The sequence below is a fragment of the Bombyx mandarina genome, chromosome 04, assembly GCF_030267445.1.
Source record: "Bombyx mandarina strain Sakado chromosome 04, ASM3026744v2".
In the NCBI taxonomy this organism is placed as follows: domain Eukaryota; kingdom Metazoa; phylum Arthropoda; class Insecta; order Lepidoptera; family Bombycidae; genus Bombyx; species Bombyx mandarina.
In genome coordinates this window covers 14,433,368-14,452,963 of record NC_143211.1, presented here as the reverse complement: position 1 = coordinate 14,452,963, position 19,596 = coordinate 14,433,368, and the positions used below count along the sequence as shown (strand labels likewise).

General features: G+C 34.1%; 1 protein-coding gene across 8 annotated transcripts in view; it reads right to left on the bottom strand.

Moving 5' to 3' along the window:
• Positions 1 to 899: 899 nt before the first annotated feature.
• Positions 900 to 19,596, bottom strand: part of LOC114245980 (uncharacterized) — a 32,578-nt gene continuing 13,881 nt past the window's right edge. For 2 of the 8 annotated variants that reach the window (XM_089727122.1, XM_089727124.1), the window contains 9 exons: positions 18,718 to 18,866; positions 11,628 to 11,708; positions 11,233 to 11,295; positions 9,520 to 9,663; positions 7,261 to 7,396; positions 5,683 to 5,872; positions 4,478 to 4,624; positions 3,845 to 3,989; positions 900 to 3,494 (listed from right to left, as the gene is read on the bottom strand). In XM_089727122.1, coding sequence (XP_089583248.1) covers positions 3,327 to 3,494; positions 3,845 to 3,989; positions 4,478 to 4,624; positions 5,683 to 5,872; positions 7,261 to 7,396; positions 9,520 to 9,663; positions 11,233 to 11,295; positions 11,628 to 11,708; positions 18,718 to 18,866 — 1,223 coding nt within the window. In that variant the 3' untranslated portion in view covers positions 900 to 3,326. Of the gene's footprint in view, positions 3,495 to 3,844; positions 3,990 to 4,477; positions 4,625 to 4,795; positions 4,839 to 5,682; positions 5,873 to 7,260; positions 7,397 to 9,519; positions 9,664 to 11,232; positions 11,296 to 11,627; positions 11,709 to 18,717; positions 18,867 to 19,596 lie in introns of those variants that run through there. The other 6 variants (XM_089727123.1, XM_028178322.2, XM_089727125.1 and 3 more) reach the window with 4 other exon arrangements.

Below are 19,596 nucleotides of genomic sequence, written 5' to 3'. Positions count from 1 at the left end.
TACGGTTGCTCGCTTCTTCACTACTGTGTGCGTACACCTTATCATTTTGTTTGTCGTAGCTCTCTTCTACGGTAAAAAATTTTTCATCCGAAAAAAGAATTTCCCGATATTTTTTTCCCGCGTACCGCTTCAACAAAGCGCGGCATCTCTTCAGTCTCAGGTCCATTAGATGAGCATTCAAACGATGTCCCGTTTTTCTTCGATATGCCCGAAGCCCTAAGTCTTCATTTAACACCCTTTTCACCGTGGTTCTGCTTAACCCCATCTGAAGGGCCAACAGTTTCTGCTTACGTTTGGGATTTTTTTGAATTCGCGCCTTCACAGCTTTTATCACTGCTGGAGTCCTAACAGACCGAGGGCGACCACTTCTTGACCTGACATCTACACTAGAGTCTTCACTGTATCGTTTGATGGTACGATAAACGAATCTTTTGGTTATATTCAAATTTTTCAGTATGTTAAAAATTTGAATTGGCGCGTAACCGCAACGATGCAACGCAATAACTGCAACACGGTCTTCTTTAAGCGTCCACTCCATATTTAAAAATGAGTAAAATTCTAAAAGTATACATTTTTATTTTCATGAACAATTCGAAATTCGAATTCAATAAACTTTTTTGTGGCCAGCATTCTAAAAGAAAAGTTTTTACTGTGTGACAATACTTATGACCTGACTAGTTAGTAACCTCGAAGGGCTATACTAAATTCGCAGAACGAGTAGGTGAGCTCACGGGGCTCAGACCTGACGACGTTGCTAACGCTGGCCCTAGCAAGAGCAGTGCTTCGCAGAATCTACCACCGGATCGGAAACGCGACCCACTGAGAAGATTCGGCGAGTAGACATGATAATGACTGCTTTAAGTATATGACAGGTTTTTACAACGAATTAAACAAGAAGGTTATAATAAAATACTTTATTAACAAGTCCAACAATAAAACCATTTTTACACTTACACGTCTAGCATAATTCATATACACAGCTTAGAGAAAATTAATACGTTCCTGATGTTTTGTTAATTTATTTTATTTACATTCAATATATAATTAGCCAGATTCGTTTATAAATTTGGACCCACCACATGATTCGATGTAAAGAGACATAATATGTAAATATTAAAACAACAGTAACCGGCTCACACTTTTGCTTGTACTAAGCATTTATTATTTTTATCCAATGCATATGGAAAACAAATATTAGTTCCTCAACAATTTTTATATGTAGTGCAGCTTGATTTAATAACATAATATTTTTTTCAAGACGAACTATTTTATTGCATTTCAATTTTTAACGCCTGCTGGAGTTTCATATAATCAACAAGCGTCAAGTGCTTGTTAAATAAAGTGGGGATATACTGCCGATTCTTTCAACAAGAACACTGAGCACTAAATTAGTACATACAGGTTTTACTACATAAGGTTAGTATGGGTTAGTGTGTGTGTTCGTAAATAAAAACTAATAATAAACATCGTACAAACTCTAACATTAAATATGTCAGCAAATGTCACTATCATAGCTTTAAAAAAAGTGTTTTATGTCCACCATGCAAGCACACTTAACTTTGACGGAATTAATCCTATAATTCTTTTTGTTTTTTTTTTAGAGTTCGAAGTTTTGGAATGTTTTATTATTTACTGTTACTAGTCGGCCTCACTAATGTAAATAAAATTGGATAAAAAAAGTAAACCATAATATATATTTTATTTATATTTCAGTGTCCGCAAAATGATCTGGTTGCCATTCACATTATCAGAACATAATTATTAGTTGGTAGTTAAAAAACGGACAGATTGTCACTCATATATAATGCTTGAATATATTTTACAGTTAGATTAAATCCAATTGAAATTGAATCAACCCTACAAATTTAACTTCATATGAACATATAGAAGAACAAGCTAAGTATACACGTTGGCATTAAACACAAGTCGATTAGTAAAAATCGAGTAATAAGTCACATCTCGAAATAATACCTTAAAGTACAATATACAGTAGCAACCAAGTTTATTTATTTTTTATTTATTTTTATTACTAATCTGCTATGAAATAAGTGTTTAATTCAGCCACATATTACGCGCTACAGTAATGGTTTATTTACATACTCATAAAATGTCTGTTAGTTAAAATGACTCAATGCCCTGAATCTCAATAAAAAATTGTTATTAAGTACCTAAATAACACCATACATATAAACATTGTGCATTTACATACATTCCCATTTTCTTATGAACATGAGCACTGACAGGCCTGTAAAAATTTCATTATCGAATCACAGATGAACATATTATTTGTTATAGAAATAATTCTTATATAAGATGGATACACTGTACATAAATAATCGGCGATCTGATATTTTTTCATCCCTCAAAAATGAAGAAAAATTTTTAACACTCCGAAAATACTTTGCAGCGTTTACTTAAAATTATTTTCTCCAGAATTTTTATTTACTCGAAATATCTTAAATCTAAAGAGCATTAAAAATACTACCACACTTTGGCTACTTGTGGAAATGCTTTTTTTTTTTTAATTTATACATTTTAAATCCACTACAGACATCTTCTACCAGTGTTTCAGTGACAAAAATATTTTATTTACAATTTTTATTATTATTACTCTCTTATGAAATACTTTAAATTTAACCCCTTATCATTCAATTAACATTCAATAGTCCCTTATTTCAGTCAAATTTAATATCACCAAATTTTGCACGACTTTTCCACATAAATAGATTGCAACAGTACACGTTTCATTCAAAAATAAAATTTGAATTTCGAGTAATCTATATACATGCTTATGTTTAAAAAACATATTAACTCATAACTCTTTCGTAACGATTAAAATTTAACACAACTTTTTAAAATTTTCACTCATCGAACTACACAGTTAGCAAACAGTTAATAAAAAAAAACGATTATTTCATAACTGATGCACTTTCTATTAACACTCACTTCATGTTCGTAGTACTTTATTTTAAGCTACACAGATAGCACATTTGAAGTTTAAGCTCATGTTCAACACTTTGAAGTTGGGAAATTGGGTATGTATTGTGCATGCGATTTCAATGCAGAAGTCGCCCATACTATACCAAACTGTCAACTATACCAAATTAATTAGACAGTTTATTACCAATAAACTGCTAACCGTGAGAACACAATGTTTTGTTGTACTAAAGACTTGTTGGCCTAGAACATAAATTCCACAAGCGTGCACTGTTTCACAATATCGTTTATGTGATTCCCTCAAGTTCTGCAAGTCTAAACATACTACACAGTAGTATTAACTTTATTTATTTTGACAGCGACGATGTTTACTCGTCGCTGTCTTCGTCCTAGCTGTCCAGTTGTTCCGGTTCAACCTTCGGTCCAGGACGGATCATGACAAGTTTATCTTCGCTCTCTCCCTCAGGATGGATGGTCTCTATAGTCAACATCATTTTCTCATCTGAACTATCATCACCTGAATCAGAGTACATTGATTGTGTCGATGTTGCTACTTCCTGTAAAAGAATATTTTAAATATTATTAGTTTTAAGCTATGTATTTAGTTTGAAATTAATATTATGTCATAATATAGCAAAGTGGATGGAACTTTGAGCTACTGTTGAACTAAGGTGGTGTTATGTTAGGTTCTTGTCTTAGTGCACATAGGTTCTCTTGAACCTTGAAGTTGAATAAACTTACCACTCAAGACATATTTTAATCTGTTTTTAAGTTATTTTGGGTTAAATTTGTTAGTTTTGAATTTTCATTATTTTCGCAATGCAAAAAACATTAAATTACTCTAATTAAAAACATGCATTTTTATCGTTTTCGTTTCTCATGTGATTAATGATATAAGAAGTCATACCGTAATTCTATTTTTCGTATGGATCCGAACATGTTTGGCAAGGTGGTCAGACCTCATGAAACGTTTACTGCACTCAGGGCATTCAAACCGTTTCTCCCCTGTGTGTGTTCTACGATGCCTTTGCAATTCATCCGATCTGGTGAACCTGGATGTTTTTTCCAAAAATTAGGCAATCTTCAAGACTCACTAGCTTCTTCTGTTTGATAGGTTGAGTTAATTTTAATATGGCTATGACCAAGCATATATAGCCCCGATAATCTTATGTAAAAATTATCATTAATCTTGAAATATTGAAAATTGATAACTTTATTTGAATTTTTTTGAATTTTTTCTATAGCATGCTTAAGATTGAATAACTAAACCATATTAGTTTAATAGGAATGATCCAATAAACACTAATTTTCACATCTTTTTCTGAATAGAAATTAAATCAAACAGTTAGTCATCCAAGTATAAATTTAGCAACAACTGCATTTCTAATTATGATCGAACAATGCAAGTGAACACTTTATTTAGTTTTTTTATTATTACTTAATTTTTTCTGCTAGTAACATTACTCAGTGGTTAAAATCCAAGTACACATAACATAATATACAATATCCAGTAGTTTCTATTATAATACAAATAATTTACCGTTTTCCACAAAACAGCCAATTGCAAAGGAAGGGTCTCTCTCCAGAATGCCAACGGAGATGAGCTCGTAAATGAGATGTCTTTCCATAGACCTTGTTGCAGCCAGCAATGTGACACACATGCTGTTTCTTGCGGTCGACAACACGACTAAAAACGTTTCAACATTATTTTGTGACTGAAGTTAAATTTTGAAAGTAAAAATTATAGTATACCAGTATGCCAATTTATTTTTGTTCAGTATGTGAATAAATATTTGAAGTTTATGCAATTATACTGTCCAAAATTTTGTAAGGTCTCTAAATAGGGAATGCGTACAAAAATTAGTATGAAAAATTACCTTGACTTAGCTTCAACATGTATGCTTGAAGCAAGACAAAAACATAGATTTGGATATAATATCACTATTGCAGTATTTACTTATACCATTTTCACTGACAAAATTTAAATTTATGAACCTATTTATTAGTTTAATGCTATTATTTTAAGCTTAGTCAAAATCATAGTTTTTTGCCTCTATATTTTTTATTAATGTTTAAACTATACAAAAGTGAGAATTGAGTTAAATTTTATAAGCATACATTCAACTTTATTAATTTTCACAAATAGAAAATGCTGTATGAAAAAATTGCACTGTAAAAAATTCTTCTACTTGTTAAATTTTTTCCTGATGGTGTTGGTAAACAGGTGATATCATTTTAATTACTGGTGGTAGGACCTCTTGTGAGTCCGCACGGGTAGGTACCACCGCCCTGCCTATTTCTGCAGTGAAGCAGTAATGCTTTTCGGTTTGAAGGGTGGGGCAACCGTTGTAACTATACTGAGACCTTAGAACTTATATCTCAAGGTGGGTGGCGCATTTACATTGTAGATGTCTATGGGCTCCAGGAACCACTTAACACCAGGTGGGCTGTGAGCTCGTCAACCGATCTAAGCAATAAATATATATATATATATATATAATAGGTAGTTTACAAAAATTAATAAATACTACCAATTCAAATGTCAGCAGGAGCTCTGAGACAAAATATTTACTATCCTGTAGCAATGTCCGGTTTACCCCTTAAATTGCCAAATACGACACAAAAGCTTTGCATTTATTTCATAATTCATAGTAAACATGTATTTTCAACCATATCTACAACTCACAAAATCCACAAGAACACAACAATATATTAGATTTCAAACAATTTGCATATGATACTTACTTCTCTCCCTGATCACAGTTAGGACAGGTGCAAGCTACTCGCTTCATGTGTTTTTTTGAAGAGTTGGGGCTTTCTGCTCTTTGTTTGGCTGCTTCACACTCTTGAGGTGATGCTGCAGTACTGCTTGCCGTACTGACAGTCACCACCTGCCACTTGCCTGGCTCATTTGGATCTTGCTGGATTTGTTGCCCTACAGAAAGTTTAAATAGTTAATCAAAAAACCTTCAATTGTGCATTATTTGTTCATACTGTCGTATTAACCTGTTTAATAAATGTATGACATTGTATTATTATACTTTGTTTACTCGTAGGTAGTTTGTAGATTAATTAGTATTATTTGTTATCTAAAACTTACACATTGTTTTTTTTTTAATTAGATACAAGATTTTAAAATAACTAAGATGTCAAATTATACAGCTGTGACTTCTGTATCTGAATCCATGACACTTAAATTCAATAGGAAAGATTATCATTGGTATGAGTGCAACAAAATTATATAATTCTGAATGACAAATTCCAAAAATAAATCATCAGATTTTATAGGTACTCCTACACAATTGGAATTACAATAACAATCGATTAATAACACATTTTAATTGAATATCATTTTACTGCAATTCTAAGTTAGTGATGACGCGACCCATACGAAGACAATTAGAGGTTATTTCGCAAAGCAACAGCATTATTCTTCGGCGAACATTGTTCACTAATACAAGTATTATAAAATATTTTATAATAAAACAAGTAAATGTTTTGTATTGTTTAAAGTTTTCGAACAAAAATTTAACTTGTGATGTACCTACCGGTTGTTGATGGTCGACTCGGCATTGATGGTAATTATTAAAACTTCACAATACAATTTAGATAATAACACTTTAAAACAGATGTTTATATATGTACTTGTTAAATAAAATTATACAAGAAGAAAAAATAATAATAACAAATTACAAAAGAAAACAAAGACCTGCCCACGCGCACCTTTTTTAGTTATTTTAATGGCCTGACTTCTAGTCTTTTCGGCCAAAATTCATTTACAATTTGTAACTCTAGCACACGTAAAATGGAACGTATGTAATGAATTAATATTCCAGCAAATCATTATATTAAATACATATTTTATATATATTTTGTATTGCTTAGATGGTGGGCGATCTCACGGCGAGCTTAATGTTAAGTGGTTACCGAAGACCACGGACAACATAAATGCCACCATCCACATTATGATATGAGTTCTAAGTCTCAGTTTTACAGTTCAACGACTATCTCCACCTTTAAGCCAAAACACATCACTGCTTAAAATCTAACAAAATATTATGAAAGGAGATTAAATATAGTGAAATAGGATGACCTGAAATACTTTTAGTAAAATGATAAATTTTGTTATCTTTTACCTTTGGCTTTGATGCGTCAACGAGTTTCTGGTCCACCTGATGCTAAGTCATTACTGGAGTTCATAGACATTAAAACTTAGCTATCCCTATGTTTTAGAACACGCCTTACCTACTATCTAATTAAATATTAATCATTTTCAGATTCCCTATTTCCCGATTTTGTAACTTATAAGTCTTAAATATTTACCAATATTAACGGTCTGCTGCTGCGGTTGCTGTTGTTGTTGTTGTTGTTGTATCTGCGCGAACTGAACACCCGGCAGTCCCAGGGCTGGTACTAATTGAACAGCACCGCCTACTCCACCCACGCCTAGGGTTGGTACCTGTACCGTTGTAACGATATTACTGACATGTGATAAATGATTAGGCACTAATATACAAGACTTAAAGAATTATTCAAAATTTGAATAGATAACAAACGGATCTTCTAAAATCGATTATAATAATAATAATAATAATAATGTTTTTATTTCAAGTATCCATGACTCATATAAATTGTTAATAAAACTTGACCTATGTTAGTAGTTATATTTAGATCACAATGAATTACTGTGGTAACATCCCATGGGAGATGGCACCACAGCGACCCATGTATATACAGTCCAGTATAAATATATATATATATATATTTATAACAAAATACGGACATTTAACAAAGAAACATGCAGTGCATTGTGTCAAGCAGGTGTTATTTTGAGCGCTATATATGTATATATATAATTCCATGCTGTTACATACACAAAGTACTTTACTAAACCTAATACACTTGTTCACACTAAATTAATGTTTTTATGTAGGTATTGCAGATTTTTAATATACGTACTCGTATATATTAATAATATTAGTTTACTGGTGAACACCGTCACACTTCGCAAAACTCTCGCAGCAATAGTGACGAGAATAGTCACGTTAATATTAGTATGTCCGAAACCACTCGCTCGCTATAGAGTAAAAAGTTTCAACTTCATCTGATTAAGGAGCGGATAAATGGAACGCTAGCCGCAAATCACTTAAAGTACATATTTTATAATAATATGGACTACAATACGATTAGAGTGGAAAACGTTGAGTATCTACGAGTACTGTATACTGTACAAGTAAAGTATTAAACCGACTTTTGATCAAATACTATCTTTATCCCAAGAGAAAACTGAGAGCATTCTTGAAGAAATCCTATTTATTTTGCTGAGTTATTCACAGAGTCTAGGTTTCCTTTTGTGGGTCAAACGAATTGTGTCTTTAAATTGTGGAGGGTAGAGTCGCGTTTGGTGGTCAAGTTGAGTGTCCAGCTGTAAACAACAAATTACAACTTAAAAACCCACCAAACTAACACTAGCGTAGCAAGTGGTATGTATAATATCTACCTATAGATATTATACATACCACTTGCTACCGTAACAACATAAATGTAGCAGTAGCAAAACGTAGTGAAGAATGCTCAGATGAAAATTTATAAGTAACTTTATAAATAACTTTTGACACTATCTTTGAAATTACACCACTTGCTACGGTGGCGCCATCACAATTTGTCGCTTTTCGACAGACTTTTTTCATACATAGTGTGCTTATTACCTCTACCCTCCATACTGTAAACGAACCGTGGAAAAACGAACGATTCCAGTCAGTAGGTATGTACTCTGGACAATTAAGAAAATCCTCACATATTATAATTCTCATTCTCATCAAAACTCAATCACTTAATTTCGTGACATCATTAATTTTGCACATAGAAGAAGTATTAATTAGATGACAATGAGAGGATTTGACTTAAATGAATAGAATCTATGACATTTAAAAAAATAAAACAAGTTACTTAATACGTCAGTACACTAGAATTCCTAGTACTAGTTTACGTAAAGGGCACATCTAATTTTAAAGCAACTACGAACTACTACATTAGACAAAACGTGGGCCACGTAAGAGCACGTCTCACAATGTTAACAATTTTAGAATCTCATCTACCTGAGAGATGAGTGAACCAGTTTTTAATTGTCTCTCAAGGAAGTCCCTGTCGACTGCTTTCCTTCAAACCTTGTTTGAAATACATGTCATAGAAGTAAGGAAGCACTCCGGTGATACATTCATTTTAAAGCCGCATTGTACATGTCTGTTTTTTTTTGGGATTTTGTGTCCTGGTATTTAGCCTTTTTTTTTGCTTCGATGGGTGGACGAGCTCACAGCCCACCTGGTGTTAAGTGGTTACTGGAACCCATAGACATCCACAACGTAAATGCGCCATCCACCTTCAGATATAAGTTCTAAGGTCTCAAGTATAGTCTCAAGTATAAGTATAGGTCTCAAGTATAGTATAAGGTATAGCCTTTATGTCAACTCTTATTTTAACATGTCTCAGTGGTTGTTTAATGTAGTTCTACCTCCGCTAAGCTACAGATACGATTCAGCAATATTCCCGGTTGACGAGTCGGAACATTCCCGGGCGCGGTACCTGGACGACCTCGGACGTCTGCACGTTAGCCTGGGCCGGTATGACGGTGACCTGCTGTCCGGACGGCGTGCTCGTTATTATTGTCTGAGTAGGCTGTTGCTGTTGGACCGTTGCAGTCTCCGCTTGCATCGGATTCGATACCGCCTTTCCGTGCAGCGTTTAATTTGACAATATTCAATATTTCGTTAGAATAATACATTAATAAAAATGAATTGGAATGTTAGTGTATAAATAAAACGTTTATAATTGAAAAATAAATTAATAAATCAAAATAATGCATGCTGTTAAATTTAAGACTACCAGAGACCAATGTTTAATGGTTTTATCATCTATGATAGTAGGCAGAGCTAATTGAAAAATCATAATTATAATGATGTCGCTTACAAACTTTTTGCCACTATTTCTGCACGATATGAGCACAATAAATAAATCAATTTGAATGCCTTCAATAATAATTAGTATTAGGTTTTAGTCTTAGACTAGCATTTAGCTCTTTCAATTCTTTCAATTTTAAGGAGCGTATTCCAATCTCGATAGATATTTACTTTAATTATCTGACTTTAACCTAAGAAAATATAGCACGTAACAGTAAAAAACCACATAAAACCATCAAACATTTGGTCATCTTTTAAATGTACCTCACCGCGATAATTCATTGAGTTTGCTTTACCACAGTTCAAAGTTTACGCAAGAGTATAACTTCTTTAAAATCCTTTAGTCAAATCATCAGATGATCGCGGATAACAATCACCCTGGATTGTTACAGCATCTGATACGAAGACAGTCGGGGCGGAACTCACAGTATGACAAAGTGAAATCGTAAAATCATAATGGAACTTTATTCATTGTTTTGTATAAAAATTTGTATAAATACAAAACGTATGTTTGCAAAGAGATCGCTTTTACAAAAATGTGAGGTTAGTATCTAAGGAAGACGATGCCCCAAAATGTTCTATTGCGCAACGCCTATCAAAAAAAGGGGCAAATAAATAAACCGTCTTCTCCATAATATCCGAATAGAGTATTACAAATGCCCAATATTACTCGCGGTGAGAACATTTTATAAATTATGGAAGCGGTAACCCCTGCCTTAGCATAAATTGTAAAGAAATTTGGATTTCCTTATCAAAATACTCTTGGATATCTTTCAGCCCTCAATGTAAAGCGTGCTAAACTCGGGGGTTAATCAATAAACTTAAAGGTTTATCTATCACTAGCGACCCGCCCTCGCTTCGCCTCGGAAACATTAAAACACACATGAAACCAAAAAAAAAAGTAAAAATAAATAAATAAAAGTAGCCTATGTTCATCAGGGACAATGTCGGCTTCTAATGGAAAAATAATTTTTCAAATCGGTCCAGTAGTTTCGGAGCCTATTCGAAACAAAAAAACAAACAAATCTTTCCTCTTTATAATATTAGTATAGATTTCATTATCAAAAGTTTAGCGTGACTAAACTCTAAAAATGAAATCAGTTTAGAAGGAAGCACCAAAAATGCGAATAAGCGCCCGAAGCATCATTTATGAACTTCGAGTTTAGTGTGCTTTACATTGCGGGGTCCAGAAATATATCAAATAATATTAAAGGAATACTTGAATTCGTCAATAAATATTATATTTTCCCATTATGTTACAGCGGTGACCGTTTCGAGTTTCGTTAACTGATCCCTTGCAGCCCGCGCATACCTATTGCGGCTTAGGTAAGTCAATTACCTGCAGTGTTATCGTGGTAGGTGTGGAGGCCGAACTCACGGCCGCCTGTGTGCCAGCCCCTTGCTGTACCGAAACCAAACCCAGCATTTTATATACAGCACGTATGTTCCAATAATACACTTAAAATCTTAATGCGGACGTAATTCAATATACATTACTCATTAACGTAATAATTGTTAAAATAGTACGTATATAAAAAAATATATAATGAAAAATGTTTATTATTTTATCTTACTTCATTATAATTTTTATGCCATATAAACTACCAAATCCAAATAAATCAAACTACCTTCAAGGGAAAACTCATGTGATGGAATTTCAATGAGTTTTTTCTATTCACTTTTGGCACATTTTCCCTAGCCATTAACAATATTAAAATTTCACAGAGTACTTACATTACCCAACGATGCTATTTGTATCTGCTGAATCTGACCGGACGGCGTCAGGACGTTCGCCACTTGCGGCTGCGCTTGCATCTACAAAAACATCATTATATTATTCATCATTATATTATATTATTCATATATAATAATAATAATGCTGGTCTCTTGTTATAATCATAACAATACAATTTAGAGTCATATATATATGAACATATAAAGTAGAGCTAACAATAATTTTAAAGTTATTGTATGCGTGTCGATATTTCATTAAAAATCAAGTATTTAGAAATCTAAAATGACGATAACACTAACTAAAATTACTAAGATTTTCAGTACTTTGGTTTATCTTTTGAGTTGACTTTCGAAACATATTTTATGATAACTAATAGATACAACAGATTAATTGTTCATGAGCCACAACGCTACCATATTCTGTAATTGAAAAGTCCTGTACTTAGATAGACTTATCTACTGCCAATATCTATGAGCGACCATGACTACTTACAAACTAGTATCTATTAAATGGGTCTGCTTTCTGACGTTCGGAAAGCGATAATTCATCGGTTGTCAGCACTGAAGTAGGAAACCTATGGAAATGAAACGTCAACAAAAAATTCGTGCCACTGTGACGTCATCTGGCCACAAAACATGGCGGTTTTAGTGCTCCCCAGAAGATTTTAATGTTTAGGTTTTATCGATAAACGTTCTTGGCTCATCTTATTTTAAATATTGTTGAGTATGAATGTATTTGTAGAATTTATACTTTAATAGGAAGTAAGTATATTGTTATGTGCAAGGATGATGTGATTTAGATATTATGTGAAATCTAATAGCCCAAGAGCCCGCGACAGCCAGACCTTCGTTATTTTATAAAAGCTGAAAGTTTCTCTGTGTATGTCTCCAGCACAGGTAAAAACGACCCCCGACTATAGAGTTCCGATTGTGGTTGCTTGGGCAGGTAACAGGCAGTAAAGGTATATAAAATAGTACCTTAAATTCGTTAAAGTATAAAGTTATTTTTTTTTATTAATTACTCCAGAATATCTTTAGAAATCACGATATCCATTGCCGGACACTTTTTACAGTTGCTACCCCCTGCCAGACACCCCTAAACTTTAATAAATTTTAATTATACTTTCGTTAAACTATAAAAGCTGAATTTTATATATGTTACTTAGGGACTTATAAAAATATGTTACCCCAATAGCCAGACAGTTTTAATGGTTCTTACATCTTGCCGGACACATTGAGAGCCCGCTGTGCGAGCGCGAGGTAGCAACTGTTCATGCGGGTGTGAGTGAGACAGAGTGCTTACTCTATTGTGATCTTTTACTGCACATCAGCTGTCATTTCTGGGATTTATCGTGCATTCTTCAGGAAAGGAAAATTAAAACCATATAAAACATTAAAAAATATCCAAAGTACCAGGAAGCTTTCAAGAATTTCCGTAACAGCGAATCAATTGAAAATTTAGATCAACAACAAAACATCTATAATATCATTCAGATTTATATGCAATGTTTACAATGTCCGTAATGTAATTGATGTTGATGCTGCTCGACTTCAAATATTCATCGACTCGTATACAGTCTCTGATGTAAACGAAGCTTTTGACCGAAAGAAATTGCGAATTTTTTACGTTAGCAATCTACCAACTTGTAAAAGCGAGCTATTGCAGCAATTTTTGCGATCAAATTATATATATAAAATTTGGAATAGTGCTCATCAAAAAAATCCAACCTCATATCAACCCGGATAATAATGGCAGGGTATTGAAATATGACAAATACCAAGTTATGTTGGAGATTCGCTCAAAACTCAATCAGGTATGTAATTATTATGACAAATTATTGCACATAATTTTTTAATTATTCAAATTGTATACTTTTTCTTAATTTTTTTCAGAAACTAATGGATAAGGTATTGGATATTGGTGACAATAGACTAGAGTAACTGTAGTAGCGACGATGAAGATAACGAAAATATCGACGGCAATGAGGAAAATTATAAGAACGATTAAATATTTTTCTTTGACATGTAATAATATTTTGTTTGTACTTTATAATATTAAAATAACATTTTTTACTTTCTATAACATTGCTATGAATGTAATAAAATTATTTTTTATTGGATATCTTAAAAGATCACAATAGACTAAGCACTCTATCTCACTCACACCCGCATGAACAGTTGCTACCTCGCGCTCGCACAGAGCGGGCTCTCAATGTGTCCGGCAAGATGTAAGAACCATTAAAACTGTCTGGCTATTGGGGTAACATATTTTTATAAGTCCCTAAGTAACATATATAAAATTCAGCTTTTATAGTATAACGAAAGTATAATTAAAATTTATTAAAGTTTAGGGGTGTCCGGCAGGGGGTAGCAACTGTAAAAAGTGTCCGGAATTGATATCGTGATTTCTAAAGATATTCTGGAGTAATTAATAAAAAAAAATAACTTTATACTTTAACGAATTTAAGGTACTATTTTATATACCTTTACTGCCTGTTACCTGCCCAAGTAACCACAATCGGAACTCTATAGTTGGGGGTCGTTCTTACCTGTGCTGGAGTCATACACAGAGAAACTTTCAGCTTTTATAAAATAACGAAGGTCTGGCTGTCGCGGGCTCTTGCTCTATAAGACGAGTTCGTGCTTCAAATTTGCCAAGTAAACGATATGACGATTTTTAAAATTTGCTACACTGATTTTATAAAGTTGTCAAGGAAGGTGCGCCGCACCATTTGGATCACTCTCACTTGAGAGTGATTCAAATTTTAAACTTATCAAGGGACCGCCTGATAAAAAAAAACACCTACAGAACATTTATTCGTTAATAAAATTACAAACGTCATTCCTTGTGACTTCCTCTCTAAAATCACTTAATTATTAAAGGCAAATTATTAATGAGGCGACTAACAACTTATTAGGCGATTAACTACATGGTTCCAAAAAAAATCATTTGGTAGTGGTTAAATATTTTAGCAACAATTATATTATAATGAGCTACAAAACATAAGATCTATAATAACTAAATAACGGCTGCCACTATAAGATAGTAAATATATTAAACAGGAGAAATGAAATAATATGTGAGGTATTAAAAATAATGACTTGGCAGCTAATATTAACAGTGGGATATCAAATATTGTATTGTAGTAACTATTGGCTTCCATATAAAAATACACTTTCGGGCAGTAATTTCAAGCAGCTATAAAAATTAAAACGGGTCCCAATTTTAAGTATTAGGATATGAGAATTTTTGTTGTAGAATTGTAAAGTATTGAAAAAATCGACAAATGTGTTGGTTGCATAGAAACAAAGCGGAGGCCGCGGCGCGGGAGGTGGAGCGCGCTATCAGCCAATAGGAAGCGACGACGGCCGATCGTCACAGGACTCACTACTGCTTGTTATTGTTTGTACTATTCAAGCGCATAAGGACTCGTAAACGTTTTCTAAAATAGCTTTTTACGTATTTTGGGAATCAAAGCTACGTTTAAATGCAGAAATGAATCAGCAGGACCTGTGATGTCCAGTCGTGTGATGAATTGTGATGATGGAGTACCGGAATAATGGAGCTCAAGTGAATCAGAACAAGAGGGTCAAGAAGAACCAAAACCGAAGCGTGTACGAGGACATAACAAACTTTGGGTATTTTATTATAAATTTTCCAACTTAAAAGAGGCAGAAGATTTTGTGAATTCAGAAAAAACTTGGTCTCGGACATTCACACGAATGACAGAAGAGGGACAAAAACGATTTTACAGATGTAAAAAAGTACGGAAGAAGGGACCACAGTGCGCGACAGCGCTGTATTTGCTGTTTGAATGTGGATCCGACTGTGTTTTTGTTTATCGTACGGAAGCTGATCATAATCATAATGACATTGGGGCACGAGACGATTACGGTATTAATGATCAAACTAAAATTGAAATTAACAAACTATTTGACCTGCACTTAAAGCCAAAAGCTATATTAGCTGCTCTTCAAAAGATCGATGGAATTAAGTTGCCTACAAAAATACAACTCAATAATTATTTAAGTGACAGACGGCGAATTAAATTTGGGTAACCTACTATTTACTTAGGCGAATTAGAAAAGTGGATACATGACCACGAAAACATTCCCGAAGACGAAGATGAACCATTTATTATGAAGTACTGGATATTGGAGAGTGACCAACCTATTTTCAGGTTCGTTTTGACAACAAAAAAGTTATTGAAATTTACAAGTTCTATTGATGTTTTGCACGCGGATGCCACCTACAAGTTAATTTGGCAAGGTTTCCCTGTTTTGATAGTAGGAACAACAAACAAAAACCAGAAATTCTATCCGCTTTGTTTAGCAGTTTCAACAAATGAGAAGCAAGAAGACTGAAATGGTTTTTAGGGGTTTAAAGGAGAAGATTGACTCTTTGTTTGACCTCGATTTCAAACCAAAAGTACTAGTGAGTGATGCAGCTCCAGCAATTAAAAATGCTTTCTTGGAAGTATTTGGTTTTGATACCACGGTACGCATACGTTGGGCGCACGACATAAAAAATATTAAGAAAAAAGTCGAGCAAACGGTGGATAAAAAAAACAGAAAAGACATTATGCAGGATATATATGCTTTACATGACGCATCGTCACAGGAAATTTTCGATGCTGCATCACAAGCTTTTATTGTGAAACATGCTTCAAAGACTTCATTTATAAAATATTTCGAACAAGAATGGCTGCTCAAAAATCCAAACTGGTTCTTAGGAGCAGCAGCAACTCCTTCAGCGACTACTAACAATGCTTTGGAAGCTTTCAACAAGTCAATCAAAGATCATAATACGATGCGGGAACGCTTTCCCTTATCACGATTCCTTACTGTGGCAAGCGAGATGGTTACACAGTGGTCTAATGATATCAATGAAAATTCATTCCCAGAAACTCATAATATTGAATTAAAAGAATGGACAGAAGGATATTGTTGGGCAAAACAGAATGTTAAAGTAAAGACTTTAATATCTGATTGTAATAAAAAAGTATATTTAGTACCTAATGAAGAAGTAAAGGCTACGGGCATGACATATGATGAATCATGGCATACATTTGATGAGTTCTAAGAAAAAAACTTCGCATTTTGGAAAACCGAATTACCTAATGCAGGATGGAAGCAAGGCACATGCACTTGTCCTCAATTCTTTAAAATATACATCTGTAAACATATATTGGGTCTAGCCATACGGCTAAAACTAACCACTCCACCTATAGAGGCAAAATTGATTCCGATTGGACTCAAAAAAAAACGTGGGCGCCCTACTAAATCAAAGCCTGCACTAATATTGCAATAGCTTTTTTTGTTAGTTGTAGTACTTTTTATCTACCTTGATATAGCTTCTTTCATTTATAATGTTTCATAAATAAATAAAGATAATTGTTCTACTTTTGTGCCTTTTACTGTTTACCATTAAAAAAAAATTAGTATAGACCAATAATATTTTTTGCATGCCGCAATTTGCATTATTTAGACCTTATAAAATGTCGCAAAGAGTATGTTTTTTATAACTATGTGCATATTTTATTCTCATCTCCGTTAATTTTATAAAAAATCTCATTGTATAATATATAAAGGCCTATTCTCTACTTTATATTCGCCGCCAAGTTGTTGCCTAACAATAAATTCAGTTGCTTCACCAAAAAATCACTGCCAATTTAAATTTAAATAAAGCGAATATAGCGAATAGAATACAATATAAAGTTGCTACTTTATACTTAAAATGCTATTTTGCTGTAGCTGCCTAACCCATTATTTTTGCTACCCGTTTTAATTATTTTAAAAATCCTAAACGAGATTAGTTTGTCGCCGCGTTAAATACATGCCATTATTAAATATTTAACGAATTTACAATAGTGTTTTACTCACTGCGGAATAAAAATATTTTATTTAAATAGTTCCGAAGAGATTTTGTCGGTAGCCTTTTTCCCGAAATATCTAAACAAAATGTCTAAATATGTTTTGATGACATATTTTAAAGAGGTATTTATGATTAGTGTCATGATCAATAGATTCCGATGGAAAAATGGTGTCCGATTTTTCGGATGAGGGCTCCATAATGAATTTAAATATATATAGATAATAGTTTTGGGGCATCGACTTTCTTGAGATCCTATAAAATATGTTTTAATTATTATTTTTGTATATTTTAAGCATGATAAAATAAGAAATTTTATATAAGCAATCATATTAAATCGATATCAGTCAATAAATAATGTACAACCCAAAACAGACGGCCGAACTGACGTGACAATGACATTTGGTGCGCTAAACATGGCGGATTTTCGGCCTCATTAGACGGAGACGGAGACATTTACGTATATTCATGTTTCATTTTATGTACGCACTGAAATACTGTTATATTGTTTTCCTGCGAGTTAAAGTGCTGAGTAAGAACGAGATAGATATATGTTTATGTGTGTGCCTTCAAAATGGGTGCTATTTTTTATTTTTATTTTTTATTGCTTAGATGTGTGGACGAGCTCACAGCCCACCTGGTGTTAAGTGGTTACTGGAGCCCATAGACATCTACAACGTAAATGCGCCACGCACCTTGAGATATAGTTCTAAGGTCTCAGTATAGTCACAACGGTTGCCCCACCCTTCAAACCGAAACGCATTACTGCTTCACGGCAGAAATAGGCGGGGCGGTGGTACCTAATATAAGCAATTGTACGTATAGAACAATATGTCGTGTCCCTACTATATAGGTCTATGGTTGTCAGTAGTGTGAAGGGTTGAGCTACCGTAGATTAAACTCATTAGACTAAAAAGAATTAAGAATAAACTTTGGGGTGAATCAGGTTACGTTTGGGGACAATAGTTTTTTGATAGGGCTGGGGCACTATTTAGTTGTTAAATAGGTACCTAACTTTAGGTAATTAACTTTTTAAAATTTTTAATGAGTTACAAAAATTTGATGACTGAATTTAAACTATTTAATATTCTTAAACACTAAATAAAAGTCAGTTTCAATTCAACAAAGTTAAATCTAATATATTCAACAAAAGAATTGTGACATCCCTGATTTGTCCCTGTTCTAACTCTAGTCTCTAGTCCCCCTAAGCTACTGTACCTGCTGCAGCTGCGGTATGATCTGGAGATGGTGCGGCGCGTGGTGCGCGGCGTGCAGCGGCAGATGCAGCGTCTGGTACACCGTGTGCCCGTTAGCACTGACCGGCACCTGCACGGGCACCATGCCTCCGCGGACCGCCACGCCGCCCCCTGCACGCACATTCACTATGCACAACCGCACTCACCCCACCCCCACTCACACACCCACCGCGTGGGCAAGCTGATGTGTCATTGTTTTTATTTGAAAATACAGACCACACCGCAATGTACGCGGTGCTGCAAAACTATGATTTTGAATTAAATTAAGAACATTTAAATTCTTCAAATCTGAAGATGTATAGTCTCAATGTTTTTTTTTTTTAAATAGAGACCACACTGCAATGTACGCGGTGCTGCAAAACTATGATATTGAATTAAATTAAGAACATTTAAAATCTTCAAATCTGAAGATGTATAGTGTCATTGTTTTTTTTTTTTAATACAGACCACACCGCAATGTACGTGGTGCTGCTTTTTTTTTTTTTTTTTTTTTTTTTTTTTTCCTACCTAAGCTGAGAGCCTTGAGAGGCTATATCAGCGTAACCCTAACTTTAGTAGGTGAGCTCACGGGGCTCAAACCTGACGATGTTGCTAACACGAACCCTAGCAAGAGTCGTGCTTCGCAGAATCTACCACCGGATCGGAAACGCGACCCACTGAGAAGATCCGGCGAGAAACTCAGTGGGCTGTGTCTGAGAGTTAATTTACTCGTCGAGCCCTTCGTCGCAAGCGACGGGTTCGACGAGAACGGTGACCGGTGCTTGAATTACCTAAAAGCACCGTTAGTGGATCGGGTGGATCCGAGATGACGTGTTTTGGGCGACGTCGACTGCTTTCCATT